General features: G+C 55.5%; 2 protein-coding genes across 6 annotated transcripts in view; both read right to left on the bottom strand.

The window, feature by feature from the left end:
- Positions 1–14,602, bottom strand: part of LOC139604926 (zinc finger protein 436-like) — a 63,496-nt gene extending 48,894 nt beyond the window's left edge. Inside the window, exon 1 of the mRNA XM_071456262.1 lies at positions 14,471–14,602. The gene's annotated coding sequence lies outside the window, so the exon portion shown is untranslated. The remainder of the gene's footprint in view (positions 1–14,470) is intronic.
- The window catches only part of LOC139604921 (zinc finger protein 436-like), a 41,830-nt gene continuing 32,531 nt past the window's right edge, over positions 11,608–20,906 (bottom strand). For 2 of the 5 annotated variants that reach the window (XM_071456251.1, XM_071456249.1), the window contains exons 2-4: positions 15,796–15,861; positions 14,471–15,641; positions 13,395–14,267 (exon numbers count right to left, since the gene is read on the bottom strand). In XM_071456251.1, the coding sequence (XP_071312352.1) occupies positions 13,934–14,267; positions 14,471–15,641; positions 15,796–15,817 (1,527 nt within the window). In that variant the 5' untranslated portion in view covers positions 15,818–15,861 and the 3' untranslated portion in view covers positions 13,395–13,933. The other 3 variants (XM_071456253.1, XM_071456250.1, XM_071456252.1) reach the window with 3 other exon arrangements.

Genomic DNA, 20,906 nt, shown 5'->3' with positions numbered 1-20,906 from the left:
GCCCAGGACCGGACACAAGAACAGGAAGCCGCCCGTGGCCGCTTGGGCAGAACGGCGCAGGTACCTGCGGCCATCCCCACCTGGGCTGGGCCTGCTGGCACTGCTCAGCCAAGCACCAGGCTTGGAGTGCTCCATGGATTCTCCCTCTCTTGCTGCCCTTCTCCTGCCGACCCTCTGTGAATTCATCACGTGCCTTTGGCAGGAAGAGACCGCCGGTGTGGGCACGGGCGTCTTGGCCAACCTTCCGTTCCTTGATGCCGAGATCGATGCTGCCATGCTGGATTTGCTTGTGGAGAAGGGTGTCTCCAATCCAATGCAAGTAAGCAGCCTGGGGCAAGGGCTCGATGGCCCCAGCAGTGGTGCGGCGCCTCGAGCCGGCTCTGCCGGGCTCCCTGGGCCTTTGAGGCCCGGCCCAATGCAGTTGGAAGGGAAGCATTTCTCAGGGGGAGTTGCTGCTCTGGCAGCTCTCCAAGTCTCCCCGTGCCCTCTGCAGGTGCCCGCCATGGTGAGGTCCATCCACCAGTGGCTCACGGCCAATGAGGCTGCTGGGCACAGGCTGGACAAGGCCCTTCTGGAGCTGACCGAGGAATACCCCTCTGACGTGCTGATCACCCTCTTGCGCTGGGCCCCATCGTGTGACAGGTGGGGCAGCCCCACATGCCTTGAGGGCTTCGGGTTCACCGGCCCATCACCCTGTAGAGCCTGTCCCTGCTGACTGCCAGACAGGCGGGCAGTTCCAGGATCCTCTGGCTCCTCGGTTTTCCAGGGCTGCCATGTCAGCTCCTGAGCCTGGTGCCACGCTCCCTCCCTGCCCCTCGGGGCCTGTACCCACGTGGGCTGGCTGGCCGCTGCCGGCCAGGGGCAGTGGGCAGAGGCAGGGCTGAGGGCCAGCGCGGGGCCCTGCAGCTGCCCAGGCCACGGTGCTGTGGCCGAGACAGCCCTGACACAGAGCTCTGACCCCACAGAGCTGCCGCCACCATGTGGGGAACCATCATGTCCTCGAGCAGGACTGCGGAGCCGGCGCTGCGGCTACTCCTCGATGTGCTGAGTGCCTGGCCAGTGCACAGCGTGTACACCTCCGATGGGGACAACGCAGGAGTCTTTGCCCTGGCTGTGAGTTTCTGGTGCTGGCCTTTGCCAGCCCCCAGGCCGCCTCTCCAGCAGCCAGCTCTCTGTCCTCCCCCCAGCTGCATCGCCCTGCCTCAGGCACTGGGCCGAATCCTGCCTTAGGGGCAGGGTTCAGGGGCACCAGGCCGTCTGCTCCCCCCGTGTCTCCCCCGGCCTCTCCCTGGCATGCTCAGGCCCTGCCACGTGGATGTCTTGGCACTGAGCCTTGTCTCTGGCTGTTTTATTTCTTGCAGGCAACCGTGGCCCTGTGGAGAGTCTTCAATCTGGCCTGGCGCTCGCCTGTGGTGCTGGAGTATTTCTCCTATCTCTTTCTGCGTCTGCTCTTCCAAGCTTACATCAGCATGCAGGATATGCCAGAAGAGGTTGAGACCTTCTGGCAGGGATGCCAGGAGCAACACGGCCTCTCCGCCAACCCCAACAGGTGCTCCATGCCAGTCCTCCCAGTCTCCCCATCCCTCCCACGCCCCCAGGGCAGGAGCCGGGGCTCCCAGCGTGACCTGGGCTTTGCTCTGCACACAGCTTTGCGCTGCAGACCCTGAAGGCCCTGCTCTGCCAAATGCACTATGAGCACGTGGTGCTGTCCATGGAGCGCAAGCGTGCCTGGGACACGCTGCTCTGTGCCGACACCCACCACTGTGCAGTGCGTCTGCTGGCCAGGTGAGACCTCGTTCTCCCCACCGCCCCTCTCCTTTGTGCCTGCAACGCCCCACACAGTCCCCGTGCTCATGGGCAGCAAGGCCTTGTCACCAAGGGAGGCATGAGCAGACTGGAAAAGGCCGGCACAGGAGGCTGCCTGGGAACAGCTGCCTCCCAAAGCGCCCTCGGGATGCTCGGGAGCAGACCAGAGCTCTGCCAGTCAGCCCTGGGAGAGGTTTGCCCGCCCGGCCCAGGAGCAATGGTGCCTTTTTCTCCCTGCCAGGGAGATGCGCCATGTCTCCATCATCTGGTGTTGCGGCATGGCATCCTGCCTCTTTGACCTGCTCAGCCAAGGCATTTCAGACTGGGTGCTGCCCGCCCTGGCCTTCCTGGTGGAGGTGAGCCCCATGGCCAGCGCTGCCTGGCTGAGCTGCCTCCCAGCCCTCTGTCCTCTTGTAGCCGCAGCTGCCTGGGACGCTGCCCGTGCCCTGTGCTGCTGCCTTGGCTCGGCCCTGTGCACTTCTGAGCTCCTGCCAGCTGGGCACCTCTGTGCCTGCTCTCTTCCTGCTCTGTGCCTTTCAGGTCCTGGATTGCCTGGACTTGAGCGAATGTGGTAAAAAAGTCCTGGAGATCTTGACAAGGCACCTGCAGAGCGAGTCCAGGCAGATGCGTGGCGTGGCGCTGCGAGGCCTCGTGGTGCTCACCTCGATGGTGAGAAGGAGGCAGCAGCTGAAGCTGTGCTGGCAGCGTGGGGCTGGGGCAAGCAGCCCCTTGGCCTTAGCTGGGCTTTGGCAGCTGTGGCAGCTGCTCCCAGCTCTCCAGGGTCGCTGTTCAGCTGCCTGAGTGCTTTGGGACAGGCCTTGGGCCTCTGAGCCCTGCAGCAGCAGCAGCAGCAGCGTGAGGTTGCCCAGCCTTGTTTTGCACACAGGATCCAAGCACGTACAGCCTGACTGAAAGCCTTGGGAAGCTACTGTGGGATAGGGATGAAGACATCGTGGAGAAGACCCTCATTGTGCTCAGCCTCCTGATGCTGCAGAAAGACCTGGCAATAGCCAGCCCCATCGCCCTGCAGCTGGCTGAGGCGCTCTGGCACCTCTTTGACAATGTGAGGCTCTGTGCCCCCAGCCACGGGCACTTGGGTGCTGCCTTGGGCCTGGGCACAGGGAGGCCTGGAGCAGCTGATGTGGAGGGCTTTGCCTTCCTTTTCCACAGGACAACAGCCTTGTGCAGCTGCTCTCCATTCGCCTCTTCCAAGACGTGATCGCCTTGGTAGTGGCAAAGGGAGAAAAGGCCCTGAAGAAGCACGTGAGCCAGAGCCTGCTCCCACTCTTCTTCCACTGCCACGATGAGAACGGGTGTGTGGCACAGGTGAGGCCTCCTGGGTGTCCCCATGGAAGGAGCTCAGCTGCCTCCCCAGCCCCTGGCACCTGACGGGCTCCAGCCTCCTCCCAGCCCTGGCACAGAGAGGTGGGTCCGGTGCCCTGGGCTGCGGTGCCAACTCTGGGTCTCTGCTGCTCTGCAGGCCTCTCGGGAAACGCTGCTTTCTGCAGTAAGCTTCCTGAAGAGGAAGGATCTCAAGCAGCTGCTGCAGACGCATCAGATGTGGAGATTTGCCGAGTGCTTGGTAAGGACAGCCTGGCATGCCCAGCCCAATCCCTGCAGAAGCCGCCTGCCCCCGGCGCCCGGTCTGTGGGGCTGGCAGCTGTGGCCCCTTCCCTGTGCCGCAGGCAGGGGCACCAGCCTGCGCCCCACACGCCGCTCCCTTGCCTGGGCCGTGCGGGCTCTTCTCCAGGCTCCTCTGGCCCCAAGGCCGGTGCCGATGGAGGCCCGAGCCAGCCGGGCTCTGCTGCGGGGCGGCACCGCGGCTCGCCGGGCCCTCCGCCCCGTGCCGAGCCCGGCGCCTGCGGCTGCTGGCCGGGCCTCAGGGCTCTGTGGGCAAGGGGAGCAGTGGCGGCCGTAGGCAGCGCCCGGCCCAGGGGCAGGGCCCGCATCAACCCTTTCCCTCCGTGCCCCGCCGCTCTCTGCAGCTGGCAGAGGACAGGAGCCGAGCGGCCGAGCAGCTGCGCCTGGCCCTGCCCTACGTGCGGAGCGCACAGGAGCCCCTGCGAGAGGCGGCCGTCAGGTTCATGGGTGAGCGCCAAGGCCGGCTCCCTCCCCGGCCCGGCCCGCCGCAGCTCGGCCCCAGCCCCGCCTGCTGTCCCGGCAGCAGGATCCGGGCGCGGGCATGTGCAGCCCCGGCCGGGCTCGGCATTGCTGCTGCCGCCCTCTGGCAGCCGTGGCCTGGGGCGGCAGCGTGCGCCAGGGGCCCGGGCTGAGCCCTGCCGGGCCAGCAGGGCGTGTGGCCTCGGGATTGGCAGCGCCCGTGGGCGGCTGCTGTGGCTCTGAAGGCAGGACACGCTCTGTGTTCCCCAGGGATGGCCGGGCGCTTCCTGACAGGGCAGCAGCCGCACTTCCGCATCATCTGCAGGGGTGAGTGCGGCCCGCGGGCTCTCGCCGGGGGCTGCCGCTGGCACCTGCGTTCCCTGGCCCGCCCGCCCACGGCTCCGCTCCCTGCGCGCCCCAAGGTGCCCACAGCACAGACACCTTGCAGCCGCCTGGGGGACATTCCTGGCCAGCAGCTGCCAGCTCGTCCTTCTTGCCTCCTGCTTCCTCCAGGCCGTGCCAGGAGCTGCGTGCTATGCACGAGCCTGGAGGCTCTCCCCAGCTCCCCGCAGATCCAGCCTCTGACTGGGCCTCTGTTTCTCTCTCTGCAGCCCTTCAGGACATGACGGATGACACCAGCCCTGCCATCTCATGCCTGGCGCTTCAAGCTCTGTACATCCTTTTAGCTCTACAGAGCGTTCCCTTCTCCCGACTCCAGAAGATGCGAGACCAACTGCGCCGCCTCTGGCACTCGCGGCCTTTGCTGTGTGGCCGTGGCTGAGTGTCCTGCTGCGGCGCTGTGCAGAACTGCTCCGGGAGGCTGCGTCTGCTGGGGCCACCTGAGCCTGCGGGGAACACCTCTCCTCTGCCAGCACTTCCTTTCCCTTCACCCCCTAGAGGAACATTAAATTGCTGTTGTTGGATAGCCGGCTGTCCAGGAGCTTTCTCTTGGTGCAGAGTGTCTTCAGGCCAATGGGGAAGAGGGGGAAAAGGCTGCTTGGTCTGTGCAATTTGCCCAAGCGTGCGGTGTGGAAGGGAAAGTGTGGAAGAATGGCTGGAGGAAAAGGGCCATGGATCCGTGGAAATGTTGTACAAGCAAGCCCCAGGATAACTGAGCATACATGGTAACTTAGCAGCTTGGCATAAGTGGGCCGCACTTAGCATAACCAGGCCGCACGCCATGATAGGAAGATGCTGTGTCCTGCCTGCTGACAAGGTCGAACGGGCAAGGACAGCAATGAGAATAGAAACCATAAAGTATGCATAACCACAAAGTAGGAGGAATATGTAAATGTAATCTCTTCCTTTAAACCAAGAAACTCATGACATGTATGAGCAATTGAACCAATAAACTAACGACAAGTATGCATAATTACTGGAAAACAATATAAAAGTACCGGTGTACTCAAGATAAACCGAAGCTTGCTTTACCAATCATATTGATTGACTGCTTGTCTTCCCTCGCCGCCATCAGGAGGGGGCTGTGGGATGCTGAGAGGGATGGGAGGGGCTTTGGTGGCTCCTGGCCAGGACAAAAAGGGATCGGGGGGAGGTTTCCGGGGGTCCTGGCTGTGCTGGGGGCCACAGGGAGGGCGACGTGACCTTTCTCAGCTGGCCAACTGTCCACAAAGCTCTCCACATTTCCCCCATTTTTCTGTTGAACAAGCATGGTCTGATTAAATGCAGCAGATACCATCTTTTGCACCATGTTCTGTAGGCATATGCAAAACCACAGCAAAATTAATACTAACAACAAAGCTATAATGCTCACTATAATGCTGACCTTAACAATAGAGCGTAACCATGATCCCAGGCCTAAAGATTTGAGCCATCCATCAATACCAAAGCCTGATTCTACCTGTAGGTTTCCAGTTAACCGCTCCAGTGTGGAGAGCTTTGTGGAAGTTGGCCAGCTGAGAAAGGTCACGTCGACATAATAGCGTTGGTTAAGTTAGAAGGAGGCAAGTCTAGGATTCAGCAGTCAGTGTCCAACCACTGACAAGGACATTGTGCCCTTGGTGCAACAACAGGATAGAGGAGAGGATCTCATGCCAAAAATATGAGGATAGTTTCAGCAGAATAACCACAAGAATGTAGAAGTAGTAACAAAATAACCAGAAGAATATAGAAGTAGGTGTGGTTGACTGAGAAGTAATTAACCAATAATGAGCTCAGCTTTGCAATATGTATAAGCCAAATTAACACCAATATAAATATGTGTGAACTATCAATAAAGTTGGAGACTTGCTGATCACGCATATTGTGTGCCGCATTTCTTCCGCAGATCCAAGAAATTCCTGGTTTTGAGTCACCAATGCAATCACCTGTAAAGCCTGAAAATATGAGCTCTCATTCAAGGGCTTCCAGGAACACTTAAACCTACAGCAATTCTCCTTCAGAAAACCACAGTAGCTATGTCTCCTATAGAAAGACCAGATAAACCTCTCAATAACCAGAATGACCCTTTTGTTCCCCTTTATGACTTGCTGAGAAAAAGAATAAAATGGGATTGGACTTCTTTTCAGGAGGAAACATTGCAATTACTGATTTTTGAAGTGACAGCACACCAAGCACTGGACCCTGTCCATCCCACAGATCCCTTTCAGCTGGAATACGGATTTGCCTCCTCACAGCTTTCCGTTCATATACGGCAGCGGGGTCCTGAGGGTCTAACAAAGCCTGTTGGTTTTTATTCCCATGGTTTCAGAGATACTGAAAAAAGGTACACTGCCTGGGAAGGGGGGTTGTTTTTGGTTGGCTTGGGAAAGAGTAAATGTAAATGATCACAAATTGATAATTGATGCACTCGGTGCTACACAAAACAACGTTTCTTTGGCTCTCAGCTGTATCCAGGCACAATTGTGGATGCAGTCAGTTGCTGCCTCAGTTATAAGAGAAGGTGAAGAATGCATTTTTCCCACTGAAATTCAGAAAATAATTTGGGACAGTGCCACTGACTTTGAAGGAGAATTCCAATCCTGGTGGAACCTGGTGAATTTTACCTATGACCCCATTTCAAATACAGCCACAGCTTTTGTGTTAACCATACACAATGCCTCAGAGCATTTGATTTTCCCTGTTACAGCATTAGAACTGAATTACAGCGGAGCTGTTCTCTATCCCATAGAGAATGGGCCCGTCAAATTGGTGAGAAATGGCAAACTGTTAATTTGGAATCTTGTATTGTCCGAGAACAACAAGGGCTCATCTGTGAAAGCAATGCAATCATAGCTCATTACATTCGTTTAGACACAGAGCAAAATATCTGTCATTTTGAAATTCGTCCTAATGAGACTTCTGAAACAGTCCTTACATACATAGGCAATAGATGTGCATGCTTAGAACTGCTTGTCATTTTGTATTTGTAGAAAACGTGGTAGGAGATACTAAAAATCTTTCAACTTTCTGTGCTTGTAACTTTACCAAGATTGCAGGATGGGATTTCTCTTATGAAGCTCCAGTCACCTCTCACTACCCATTGCAATCCAACTACACACTGATTCACAAACTGATGCCTACTCCTATTGGGATGGATCTCACTTTGGTAAGACAACTGCTGCTCCATCGAGACTTAGTTGAAATCCTTGAGAAGATTGAGAAAAACGCACAGAAAGCCCTGGTGACTGTTCATCACAATGTGAGACAGATACCCCGTGTCATGGAAAGAGTGGAGAAAGATGCCCAGCACAGGGGGTGGGATACTCTTTTAGGTGGTCTCCTACTGCCACGGGTGTCCTGAGCAGTCTGTGTCATCCCATTGTTATCCTTTTGATACCAATTCTGCTTGGTTTTATTTTATCAGCAGTCCTATTCGTTATGAATTGGAGCATGAAACAGCTGACAAGATTGACGTCTATAGTTAATGCACACAACTTGGCTGATGTCCTGTGCACTGTGAACATCCCCAAGCCTTTGACACAAGGCAATTATGAATGAAGCAAATGTGTTTTGGAATAATCCTTAATTTCCATTTATGATTTTGTGGGAATTACTTTCGATTTTTAGTGAATTGTTTTAGAAAATCATTTTTTAAAGTTAATGCTTGTATTATGATTTGTTTATTGCTTTTTGCTTTTAATTATTTGTGATTTGTTTTGCCAATTTGAGAATTGTTATAAAAATAATACTATTTTAATTAATTAACCACTTTTAAATTGTTATGAAAATAATACTGTTATAATCAATATTAATTATGTTTGTTTATTGTCTCCCTTTTTCCCCTCCTTTTCCTGTCCTTTCTTTTCCTCCTTTCTCTCTCTCTCTCTCTTTTCTCTCTCTCTCTGTCATACTGTCTCTACATTTCCAAGTACACTACCAATGTACAGCAAGTCATAAAGACCCATCAGCGACACTCCAGAGTTCTGCTGATGAAGATCCCTCAAGACAATCGTGAGTCACGGGGTCGTGTCAGAGTCTGTCCGAATTTTCCCTCATCTCCCTCACGATCGTCATTGGGGACCAGTGAAGAGAAGACCCCCCCTGTCTTAAATCTCTGGCTCCAAAGGAGAAAGTCATGTGCCTGAGACCTGAGAGCATTGCCAAGCCATTGTTTGCACAGGTGTTGTTTGCTGTGTGCTACACTGAGCCCAATGAGAAGAAGAAGGAAGCACCGTGCCCTTTGTGCAACAACAGCCTTGGGAGCTGTCCCACCTCTCGGCCTGGCTGGACTTCTCCTGAGTTCTGGGTGGTCCCCCCACAGAAGACCCTCACCTGTTTTACAACCACCGTGACAGACAGACTGAGATGTAAGGAGCCTCTCCATCAAGGACTGAGACACGAAACCCCCATGTGAAAAGGCCCCTCTGCTCCTTCCAAGGACTGGGACTGAAACCCCCAGCCCGGGGCAGGTGTGTGGGGGAGGCAAGCTGACCAAAGCGAGATGTTTGCCTGCAGGTTGTGACCGCTGGACCAAGAACACAATGGCTCTCGTTTACTGCTGAGAACATGGACTACCTGTTACATCTATTCCTTATTGTATCTGTTTCCCCCCTCCCCGGCAATTTCCAATAGAGTTATCATAATAAAAACCTCTGAGTTAGCGAGAGACTTCGAGATCTCCCCGATGTAACAGGCGGATCCTTGACTGGACTGGACCAAAGGACTTCGTCTCTACGTTTGGTAGCTCTATTCCCCTCTTTCTCTCTCTCTCTCTCTCTTTTGTCTCTCTCTTCCTCTATCTTTTTCTCTCCCTTAATCCCTCTCTCGCATTTTGTGGGGTCATTCAATAAAGGTGCATTTGTTTTGATTATCATTGCAAACCCCCTTGTACCGTGTCGGTTCTTTTTGCACCCTGAGATCAAATCCACGAACCATCACGAAACCCGTCTGTGAGGATGGATCGTGACAGCCCCCGAGGACCCCTCCCCAAATTCCCCCCCAAAGCCCCCACAGCACCCCCAGACCCCGCTAAATCCCCCTCAAGTTCCCCCCAGATCCTCCCCAAATGCCCCCCAAACGTCCTCAAGACCCCTCCCCAAATTCCCCTTACGACCCCTCCAGGACCCCTCACCTGTTCCTGCGCCTCCTCAGCAGCTCCCGGAGCCCCCCGTCCTCTCCCAGCGCCTCCCCCGCTCTCTCCAGCGCCTCCCGCAGGACCCGCCCGAGCCCGGGGCGGCTCCCGGGGGTCCCTGAGGGGGTCCCGGCGGGCGGCGGGGGGGGAAGAGGCACCCGCTCCATGCTCAGCCCCGGGGTCAGGGGGCGCCGCTTCGGGATCGGCTCTGATTGGCTGGAGCGGGGCGGAGGGGGCGGGAGTTGCTTCGAGGAGACGCCCGGTGATTGGTTGTTTTCGTAGAGGGCGGGGTGATTGACAGGAGAGGGCTGGGGGAGGCGGGCTTTGGCAAAGGGAAGGCGCGCAGTGATTGTTTAGATAGAGGCAAAAAAGGAGGGAGTTTCTGAGGGGAGACGCCCGGTGATTGGTTGGTTCAGCTCGAAGGAGGCGGGAGTAGCTTAGGGGAGGCGTGCGGTGATTGGTTGGATCGGCGCACGGGGAGGCCGGTGTTCTTGAGGGGAGACCCATGGTGATTGGCTCGTTTGGGGCAGGGTGCGCCGTGATTCGTTAATTTGGGACATTAACCACGGTGATTGGATCGTTGGGGCGGGCCGCGCCGCTATTGGCTGGGAAAAGTACGGGATTATTAAGGGAACATTCCCATTTTTTGGGGGGAAAAACTCTTGAATTTTTAAGGAAAAATTCCCGTTCTTTGCAGGAGAAACATTCCCGACATTTTTGACCCTACATGACCCCAAAACACTTGCAATAATCCCCAAATAACCCCAAATAACCCCAAACAATACCTAAAAGTCCCCCAAATAAGCCCAAAGAAATACAATAACCCCCAAAAAACAAAACAAGAAAACCCCAAATTAAACCCCCAAACAACCCCAAATGATTTCAAGTACAACTAAAAAAAAAACCCCATATACACCAACATAAACCCCAAGAACCCCAAATAATTCTAAATCAGCCCAAATAAACCCAAATAAGCCCAAACCCAAATACTTTCAAATAAACCTAAATATCTCCAAATAACCCCAAATAAACAGAAATAAACCAAGTAAAACCTAAGATAAACCCCAAATAGTCCATAAATAGCCCCAAATCAACCCCAAACAATCCCTAAATAAACCCAAAGAAACCCCAAGTAACCTCAGTTCCTCCCGTCCCCACCCCAAAACATATCCCGACCAATCAGAACGCGCAGCACTGATGACGATCCAGTTGATGCGCAGAAACTCAGAGCACTGGCCCCGCTCAGTGATTTTCAGCCAATCAGCGCCCGGCCCGACTCTGACTCATCAGTTGCCAGGCACAGACCAAGGCCTCTTACTGCGGTACTCACAGACCGCACGGGGTAATTTCCAGCCAATCAGAGCGTGTCTCGCTGATGACTCCTCAGTTGCCAGCAGCGCAATTTGGGGAGGGGGAGAAGGTGACCTTGGGGATGGGCTGGGGACCCCAAATTAATGCAAAACGGGGTCGGGACCCCAAAACGGAGCAGGAGGGGCCTGGAGCCCCCAAAACCAAACACGGGGGAGGGGACTGGGGGAAGGATCGGAAAGGGGAGGGAGAGTGGGGAAAAGAGGGGGGTGGGACCCCCAAATCGAGGTGGGAGGGGTATGGGACCCCTAAGGTAAGCTGGGAGGGGAATGGGATCCCAAAACTGAGCTGGGAGGGGGATGGAACACCCCAAATTGAGCTGGGAGGGGGGTGGGAACCCCAAACAGGATGAAGCCAAGTTTGTTCCTGGAATGTGTAAAGTAGTTTATGGATATTCATGAGGGTCTATAAATATGCAACAGGGTGATGTCATGGGAGACAAGGACCATCGAGCAAAGGTTGTTATGGCCATCAAGACCCCCCAGTAATTTCGGGGACACCTCTTAATTAATCTGGTTTTAATTAAATCAGCCTGTTGCATATTCATAGACCCTCATGCATATCCATTACCTAATTTACATATTTCAGGAACTATTTTACATGGCTTGTCCTTGGGGATGTCTCCCCATTTCAGGAGCCTCCACTGAAATGGAAAATTTAAACCCTCTCCCTTTGATTACTACTACTACTACTACTACTACTACTACTACTACTACTACTACTACTACTGCTGCTGCTGCTACTACTGCTGCTACTACTACTACTCCTACTACTAAATTAAAATAATAATTATTTTGGAATTAAGGAGCTCTCAGGCAAAGATATGGGAGTAGAAATAACAGTTCTTTATTAGGAAAAATTAAAAATACAAATGCAGTAGTACAAACAAAAAAAAACAGTGACAGAGTCAGAATCCTCTGGGAATCCAGTGAAAAAGGTTGATCCTCTTGGAATCCAGTGGGAAAAGATTTATCCTCTGGGAATCCAATGGGAAAAGATTTATCCAGTGGGAAATGTGGGAGATTAGGGACCGACCGCAAGATCTCGCGATGTTGGGGCAGACAGAACCCCTCCCCTTTGCCGTTAAAGTTACTTAGCCCCCGTTTTGTTGGCCGTTAACCCCCGTTATCTATAACCCCGTGGAACCGTCAATAAATGCCATTCACCGTCCACCACCTTGGTGCATGCGAGTACTTGGTCCGAGCGGCAGGAGGGTTGCTGCCGTGCCATTCCCGATCCAGGCCGTCACGCCTCAAACGGAGGCAACAGGGAAAAGGGCTGATCCTCTGGGAATCCAGTGGGAAAAGGCTGATCCTCTGGGAATCCAGTGGAAAAACGTTGATCATCTAGGAATCCAGTGGGAAAAGCTTGATCCTCTAGGAATCCAGCGGAGAATGAGGCTGATCCCCTGGGAATCCCGTGGGAAAAGATTTATCCTCTGGGAATCCAGTGGAAAAAGCTGAAATTTTGGGAATCCAGTGGGAAAAAGGCTGATCCTTTGGGAATCCAGTGGGGAAACAGCTGATCCTCTGGGAATCCAGTGGGAAAAGGGCTGATCCTTTGGGAATTCATTTCTTACCCCCCAAAGACAGGGCAAAGGCAGGGCCATGGAGTTTTTATAGGGTATCCCAAGGGTGGAGTTGGGGTTTGGGTCAGGGGAGGAGTTCTCAGCAACACAAGAAGGGTGAGATCAAATTCCTGCCTCTTAGCAACAGCAGCACTCCACACAGAACCTGTCCCCAAATCCTAAATTCCCTCTAAAACAACTGAGAAATTATGGAACTTCAGATATATTCAATCAATTTCCTTCATTTAACACAGCTTGGGGTGTTTTTAAAGGATGAAGGTGAAGCAGAGGAAAATTAAGGCCAAACCAAAAGGAGAAGCAGCCAGGGGTGTTCCCAACATGATCACAGGGAATGTGAGTGACCAGGGCTGTGCCCAAAGTGCCTCCTCCAGTGGGGGATGGAGCTGGAGCAGCGCACGAAGCTCTGCCCGCACTCGGGGCACTCGCAGGGCTCCCCTTACTGGTGCCTCCGTTGGGTCAAGATACAGCTCCTGGAGAAGCTCTTCCCACACTGGGGACACTCGTAGGGCCTCTCCCCTGTGTGGATGCACCGGTGGGTGATGAGGGTGGAGTTGCGCTTGAATCCCATCCCACAGTCAGGGCACTGAAAGGGCCTCTCCTCTCTGTGAATCCAATAGTGCTGGAGGAGACAGGAGCTGGTCTGAGACCTCTTCCTGCATTTATCACACTCATAGGGCCTCTCCCCAGTGTGGATCCTCTGGTGCTTGATCAGGTCCCAGTTCCACCTGAAGCTCTTCCCACACTCCACGCACCTGTGGGGCTTCTCCCCATCATGGAGCTGCTCATGGAGCACCAGCTCCGAGCTCTGGCTCCATCTCCGGCCGCCTTCCCGGCCCAGGCTGGCTCTTTCCCCCTCCCATCCCCGCCATCTGCGTTTGCAGCCCCTCCTCGTGCGGCAGCTCCGGGGCTTTTCCTCCCCGTTGGCTTCCTGCGCCGTGGAGCCGCTCAAAACGGCCTCTGCCACCAGGTTCTGACGCGGGCATTTGTCCTCCCTGCTCTCCACGCTCAGCTCCTGCTCTGGGGGAGGAAGGACAAGAACAGCATGGGATTTGCCTCCATGCCACAGGCAAGGGCAAGGAGATCCCCTCAGGGCGTCCCCGGCAGGACGGCACCGCCACCCCCGATGTCCCCCCATGGGGCCTTTTCCGCTCAGCCTTGGACTTCTTCATTCTCCAAACATCTCCCAAAAACCCCAACCCAGGGACCCCCCGGGATATCCAGGCCGAGCTCCCCGTCCCCGCTGACTGGTGCGATGGGGGGGGCGATGATCCCACAGGTGGGGGCTGCGAATTCAGGCAGGGCTCGAGCGCGACACCTTCAGCTCAGCCTCGATTCGCCTTTGTCCCTCCTCTTCCTCTTCCTCCTGCTCCTCCTGTTCCATCCCCCCTCCCATTCCTCTGTGTTATCCCCACCTCCTTCTCCTCCTTCCATCGCTGCTCTCTCTCTGCCTTCCTCCCTCCTCTTTCATCTTCCCTCCCCCTGCTCCTCTCCCCTAACCGGCTGGAACCCTGAAGGAAAGGGGGCAGGGAAAGGGCGGGAACCGTGAGGGGAAAGGGGCGGGCTCAGGCCAAGGGCGGCAACTGTGAGGGGACGCTCTGGGAGGCTGCAACGGACTGAACATGAACGGGAGAGAAATCAGTATATGTGAGAGTTCTGTTTCCTATCGAATACATTCCACACACCCAGCCCCACACAATCCCCATCCCACCGCTCCAAATTGGCATCCCACTTTTCCCAATCTCCCCCCTCACCCGTCTCAGCCTGGCAACTGTGGAATTGAGTGAGTTTGGTGTGGGATTGAGATTTTTCAGGTGGGTGTGCGCACTTTTGGGGTAAGATTGAGCTGTTTTCACTGGGATTTGAGTGGTTTTGAGGTGACAGATCCATCCCTCTTGGCTTTTGCAGTGCAAAGAGATGCAAAAGAGAGAAACATTAAGGTCAAACCAAAAGGAGAAGCAGCCAGGTGTGTTCCCAACATAGATCACAGGGAATATGAGTGACCAGGGCTGTGCCCAAAGTGCCTCCTCCAGTGGGGGATGGAGCTGGAGCAGCGCACGAAGCTCTGCCCGCACTCGGGGCACTCGCAGGGCTTCCCTTACCGATGCCTCCGTTGGTGGTGGGTCAAGTTAGAGCTGCAGGAGAAGCTCTTCCCACACTGGGGACACTCGTAGGGCCTCTCCCCTGTGTGGATGCGCCGGTGGGTGATGAGGGTGGAGTTGCGCTTGAATCCCTTCCCACAGTCAGGGCACTGGAAGGGCCTCTCCTCTCTGTGAATCCAATAGTGCCGGAGGAGACAGGACCTGGTCTGAAACCTCTTCCTGCATTTATCACACTCGTAGGGCCGTTCCCCAGTGTGGATGCGCCGGTGGGTGATGAGGGTGGACTTGTACTTGAATCCCTTCCCACACTCAGGGCATTGGAAGGGCCTCTCCTCTGTGTGACTCTGATAGTGCTGGAGGAGATGGGAGTTGGTCAGAAACCTCTTCCCACACTTGGAACACTCATAGGGCCTTTCCCCAGTGTGGGTCCTCTGGTGCTTGATCAGGCTGGAGCTCTGGCTGAAGCACATCCCACACTCGGAACACTTGTACGGCCTTTCTCCAGTGTGGATCCTCTGGTGGCTGATCAGGATGGAGCTGCACCTAAAGCTCTTCCCACAGTCCCCACACTCAAAGGGCATTTCCCCAGTGTGGGTCCTCTGGTGCCTTATCAGGTGGGAGCTCATGGTGAAGCTCTTCCCACAGTCCCCACACTCGTAGGGCTTCTCCCCAGTGTGGGTCCTCTGGTGCTTCATCAGGTTGGAGCTGTCGCTGAAGCTCTTCCCACAGTCCCCACACTCATAGGGCTTCTCCCCAGTGTGGGTCCTCTGGTGCCTGATCAGGGTGGAGCTGTCGCTGAAGCTCTTCCCACACTCCCCACACTCGTAGGGCCGCTCTCCAGTGTGGATCCTCTGGTGCTTGATCAGGTCCCAGTTCCACCTGAAGCTCTTCCCACACTCCACGCACCTGTGGGGCTTCTCCCCATCATGGAGCTGCTCATGGAGCACCAGCTCCGAGCTCTGGCTCCATCTCCGGCCGCCTTCCCGGCCCAGGCTGGCTCTTTCCCCCTCACATCCCCGCCATCTGCGTTTGCAGCCCCTCCTCGTGCGGCAGCTCCGGGGCTTTTCCTCCCCGTTGGCTTCCTGCGCCGCGGAGCCGCTCAAAACGGCCTCTGCCACCAGGTTCTGCTGCGGGCATTTGTCCTCCCTGCTCTCCATGCTCAGCTCCTGCTCTGGGGGAGGAAGGACAAGGACAGGATGGGATTTGCCTCCGTGCCACAGGCAAGGGCAAGGAGATCCCCCCAGGGCTGAGCTGCAGCCGGGGGCCCTGCTGGGCTGGGAGATGGAGCAGCACAGAGGGGAAAGGGGCACTGACTTCCTCCTCACCTGCCTCAGTGTCCCGGGGCATCTTCCTCTTCCTCACAGCCTCCCTGGGGTTGCCAATGGGAAATCCTGGTTTGGGGAAAACAAGGGATGAGCGCGTTTGTAGGAGCGTCGGGGGGTAGGACGGTCGGGACGGACGGAGACGAGAGATCTCTGCAGCCAGGCCCTGGAACTTGCGGTTTATTGCAAAGGGCCTGGGTGCAGGGCCCTGCTTGGAGCTGCCAGGCACAGCTCGGAGCAGGCCCAAGAGAAGAGAGGGGTAGAGAGGATGAGAGGGTAAGAGAGTAAGAGGGGAAGAGTGTAAGAGAGTAAGGTTCCCGTTACAATACAGTAAATCTTCTTCTGTGTTGAATATTCTATTTCTCACTAGCCAATCTAGTACAAGACACAAATCCTATAGCATTTATATACAGCCTGTAAGAATCACTACATCACCATACTGTGTTACATTTTGAACCCTAAAAACTCCTCTTTGGACCCCTTCTGCTGAGCTAGTAGGGTCTGCTCTGACCCTTGGATCTGTCTGCAAGCAGAGGGAGTTGTTTCATCAAAAGGGGATTACCTTCAGTTGGGCCACACCATTGTTTTCCAGTTGTTCACTAACTGAGGTATCTCAAAGCTTGCTTTCATTTCAATCTTCCTTATACTTTCTATATTCTCAAAATCTTTTGCCAGACAATCATATTTATAAGGCTTTCCTGTTTCATCTTCCCCAACACACATTGAGTTTGAAGGTCCCTCTGCCCGACTCCATCTCTACAAGTCACCGGCCTTCTGGGCTCCCGAAAAACCTCCCAAACACCAGGATTCAGCCCTGAAAAAGCCTCCCAGGAGTTCCCTGTCTCTGGTCCCTCCCCTCTCGAGTTCGGGGGTTCCCCCCTGTCCCAGCTGCTGGGGTCACGCTTGGATTGGGGGTCCCCCTTCTCCTCGGTGCCCGCCCTGCCCAGGCTGCTGGCAGTCCCAGCAATGCCAAAAGCTCCCCCCGCTTCGCTCTCCCCATTTCGGGATGCCGGGGCTCTTTGGGCTCCCGGGCTCCCTTCTCCCCTCATTCTCTGCTCTGGGCTGCAGCGGCTCCAAGGAGGCCCCCCTGCCCCTCTCCAGGCCCTTGAGGCTCCCGCCAATGGCGGCGCTCCCCCCTCTCTGGGCTCCCCACTTTGGGCTCCTGGGGCACACAGGGCTCTGCTCCTCCAGGCTGCCTCTGCCGACAGCCGCCACCGCCACCCCCCGATGTCCCCCCAAGGGGCCTTTTCCGCTCAGCCTTGGACTTCTTCATTCTCCAAACATCCCCCCAAAAACCCAACCCAGGGACCCCCCGGGATATCCGGGCCGAGCTCCCCCTCCCCGCTCACCGGAGCCATGGGGGGGGCGATGATCCCACAGGTGGGGGCTGCGAATTCAGGCAGGGATGGACGGCCTGGCTCCCTCAGCTCAGCCTCCATCCGCCTTTGTCCCTCCTCTTCCTCTTCCTCCTGCTCCTCCTCCTCCATTCCCCCTCCCTCCTCCTTCTGCTCTGTCTTATCTCCCCCTCATCCTCCTCTTCCATCCCTGCCCTTCCCTGCCTCCTCCTCCTCCCCCAGCAGCAGCCACACCCTCGGTGCCCCGTTCCCGCAGCCCTCGCAGCCCGCGGCAGCAGCGGCGATGGAGCCGGGACAGGTCGGGATGGGCAGCGCGGGGCTCTTGGCTGCTCCCAGCCGCTGCGGGCGGGGGGAACCCGGCCCGGGCCAAAGGAGAGGCAAACTGGCCAAACTGGGGGCACATCACAAAGCTAAGGATGCAGCAGAAAATGGAGCTGAGTGAGTTATGTTAATATTAACTCCAAACGAGGAAAAACTGGAAATTCCAAAGTTTACGGAAGACGAGAAAAAAGAATCAAACAAGATAGGAAGTGAACAAGATAAATCAAGGAAATGGAAACTTCTTGATGGAAGACAATTACTTAATAAAATGGGCTTACTAGGAAAATATTAGAAGACATGCATCAGAAAACCCATTGGTACTCAAGCTTTGTGTGATCATTTTTTAAGGAACTATGGGTGCACTGGGATTTTTGGAGGAGCAAAGCAAGTTACTGAAAGATGCTTAAATTGCCAAAGGATAAATAAAAAGGTGATGAGAAAAACAACATCAGGAGGTCGTGAGTTAGCTTGTCGACCTTTTCAAAGTATCCAAGCAGAAGTTTAGATTTGTTAGGTTCTGGATTTATTTGTAAAAAAACCCGTTTAATCTAGAAGAAAGAGAATATGCCATAGGTTAGACAGGAGATTTTAGGAGAATAAAAATCTTTAAAGTTTCAGAAACACCCGAGACAAAACAAGAAAAGAAAAAGGGGAAATGAAAGGGAGGGGAACAAGAGGAAAAATCAGAAAGAGAGTGGGATCCTCTGCAGCTCTTGCCCCCTCCGTTCGCGGCCGAGGCGCCTGTCCCGGGTCCCGGCTCGCTGCCCGCCTCAGCTCCGCCTGCCCCGGTTTCCATCCCAGGTGCGGGCTCACTGCCCAGGGCAGCTCCACCTGCCCCGGCGCTGGCGGTGAATTTGTGTGCCCTGCTCCCACTGCCCGGCCCGCGGCCGCTCTGCCGGCCATGCTGGGGAAGATGGGGGTTGCTCTGTCCTGCCGCCTGGGCCGAGGTCACCGCGCCGACCGCACCGAGGGCAGGTCCCAGCCATCCCATCCCCGGCTGCCCTGCCCGTGCCAGCTGCGCTGGGCACCGCCGCTGCTGCTGCCGGGGTCTCCCACCTGCCTTTTCTCTGCCGGGAGCTGCCGGATCAGCCGCCAGAAGCCATGTGGGGGCTGCCCACGCTCCGGCTCGGTCTCCACGGGAAGATCCCCCTCTGGCGATTCCGGCAGCAGACCCTGCCCACACTCCCACCGAGCCTCGGCGGGATATCCTCCCCTGACCCCGGCCTGCTCTGAGTTACATCCCCTTAGTAACCACAGCTCCGGCTGTTCAGGGAAACTCTTTCTCTCTCCAGGAAGCACCTTATCGAAACACTAGGAGCTCAGTTAAAAGGCAGCCCTCTCCAAATCCTTTCTCAAAACACGGGAGAAAGGCTACAGAAGGTAAAAAAGTGAAAGAGTTAGATGAAGGGATTGCTCTATTTCCGTTAAGAGAGGTTCCCATGGCAGGGATGCGCTGCCCTGCCCCGCGGGAGCCACCGGCGCCCCTGCCGGCCGTGCCCGGAACTGCACCCAAGGGGAAAGCGCCGCAGCCGAAAGGCCGGGACTGGCTCCGGGCTCTGTTTGTTGGCACTGCCGGAGCTGGTGTTCTTTGTTTGCTTTATTTACACACTAGTAAAGAACTGGTATTCCTATTCCCATAGCTTTGCCTGAGAGTCCCTTGATTTCACTAGTCTAAAAATTAAGAGGGAGAGGGTTTGCATTCTCCATTCCGAGAGGCTTTTTCTGCCTTCCCAAGCAGACACCTGTCTTGTAAAGCAAGACAAACACCCACAGGCACTGAGGGGGGCTGCAGGAGGGGCAGAAGAAGGCCCTGCAGCACTTGGGCACAAAGGCCCAGCAGGTGAATGCAAGAAGGGAGCAGCAAAAGGCCAGGCTGAAGGCAAAGGCCAGGGCAGAGTTCCTACAGCCCCTGAGGGATCAGCCCCAGGGCCCAAGGGGGCCCCAGCACCCAGGGCACGGGCTCGGCCACAAGCACCCGGCAGAGGCATTGCCCTCCTCGGCAGGGGACAGCCCACCCAAACAGCCCCTGGCAAGGAATCAGGGCTCCAGCTGCAGGGCACAAGGACACTGCAAGCACAGACAGCAGCACCCTCAGGACCAGCAAGTCCACCCCTTGATGGACATGGATTGGCAGCGCTGTCACAGCTCCCATCACACCAGGGACCCTCCACACTGGAGCCCTTAAGAACATTCAGGTGGGTCTGCATTGAGAGGAGGCATTTTCTGAGGGACACAGGGGCCTCTCAATGCACTCTGAATCTTAGACCTAAGGGGGAAAAATGCAAAAGATTTGTTTGATTAGTGAGGGGATAAGTAGAAAAGATGTATGGTTTTATTCAACCACTATTAGTAGATCTGGGAGATGGATTGGAAATGCATGAATTTTTATTTGCTCCTAATTGTTATCATGATTTACTGGGAAGGGATTTGATCGCTAAACTTGGAACACAAATTAATATTATAAAAGGTGATACAGAGGCCAGTTCCGTTGCACCTCTGTGTCAAATGTCTGGCCAGGCCTATGCTGAAGTGAACCCAGAAGTGTGGGCAGCCCCAGGGAAAGAGGGAAAATTAGATAAGGAGCCTCTCAAAAGTACTCTGAAGCAACCAGGACAAGTGGTGTCTAAAAGCAACAACCTGTTCCAGGGGAGGGAAGGAAGGGGAATCAGACAAAGCGCAGGTCACCGCCCCATGCTCAGCTCAACCCAAGGAGCTCTGGGTGCTTCTAAGAGCCTGGCACTGAAATGCCCTCAGCAGGAAGTCTTCAATATCTTCTGCTGACACCATGGCACCTAACAGGGGGGCAAAAGCAATTCTGACTGCTTCAGCAAGCACTGGATCAGAGATCAAGGTAGATTCTCCCACAGGAAGCTGGGCTGGCACAGAGCCTGCCCTGGCACTTTGCTGTTGCCAACACCCAGCCAGGACATCGGCTCCTGCCTAAGGAGTGCAAAGCAGCACCACTGGTGGCCAAGGGGCCCATGCCAAGTGTCCCTGAGGCCAGAAACAGCCGCCAGCACAGCTGAACACGGGGGGACCCCTCAGCCTGGCCTCAGGGGCTCTGAAGCCCCGGAGATTTGCACTTCCCGCCTGCAGCAGGACCATGGCAGCCGCCCCTGAGCCTGCCCTGAAGGCAACGCAGCAGCAGCCAGGGCTCCACAGCGGGCCAAGCCCCTGGGCCTGCCCACAGATCCTCTGCTCAAACCCTCGGAAATCCTGGCCACCCTCCCCTGGCACCTCCAGCCACTGCGGCCAAGCCTTGCTGCCGCTGCTGCAGCTTCAGCGCTGGCTGGGCCTGCACTGCCACAGCTGCTGGGGAGCACCACGGCACAATTCCACTCTGGGGCTCACTCACACCCACACTCTGGGCTGACTGCGACTGCATTGCTGCAAAATGTACCCATTTTGTTCCTTTTAAATCTTCTTTCTCTCCTCAGG

The sequence above is a fragment of the Agelaius tricolor genome, unplaced genomic scaffold (genome assembly GCF_023055355.1).
Source record: "Agelaius tricolor isolate 1412-34295 unplaced genomic scaffold, bAgeTri1.0.p SCAF_57, whole genome shotgun sequence".
NCBI classification, from domain to species: Eukaryota; Metazoa; Chordata; class Aves; order Passeriformes; family Icteridae; genus Agelaius; species Agelaius tricolor.
This window is presented reverse-complemented; position numbering and strand designations above follow the sequence as displayed.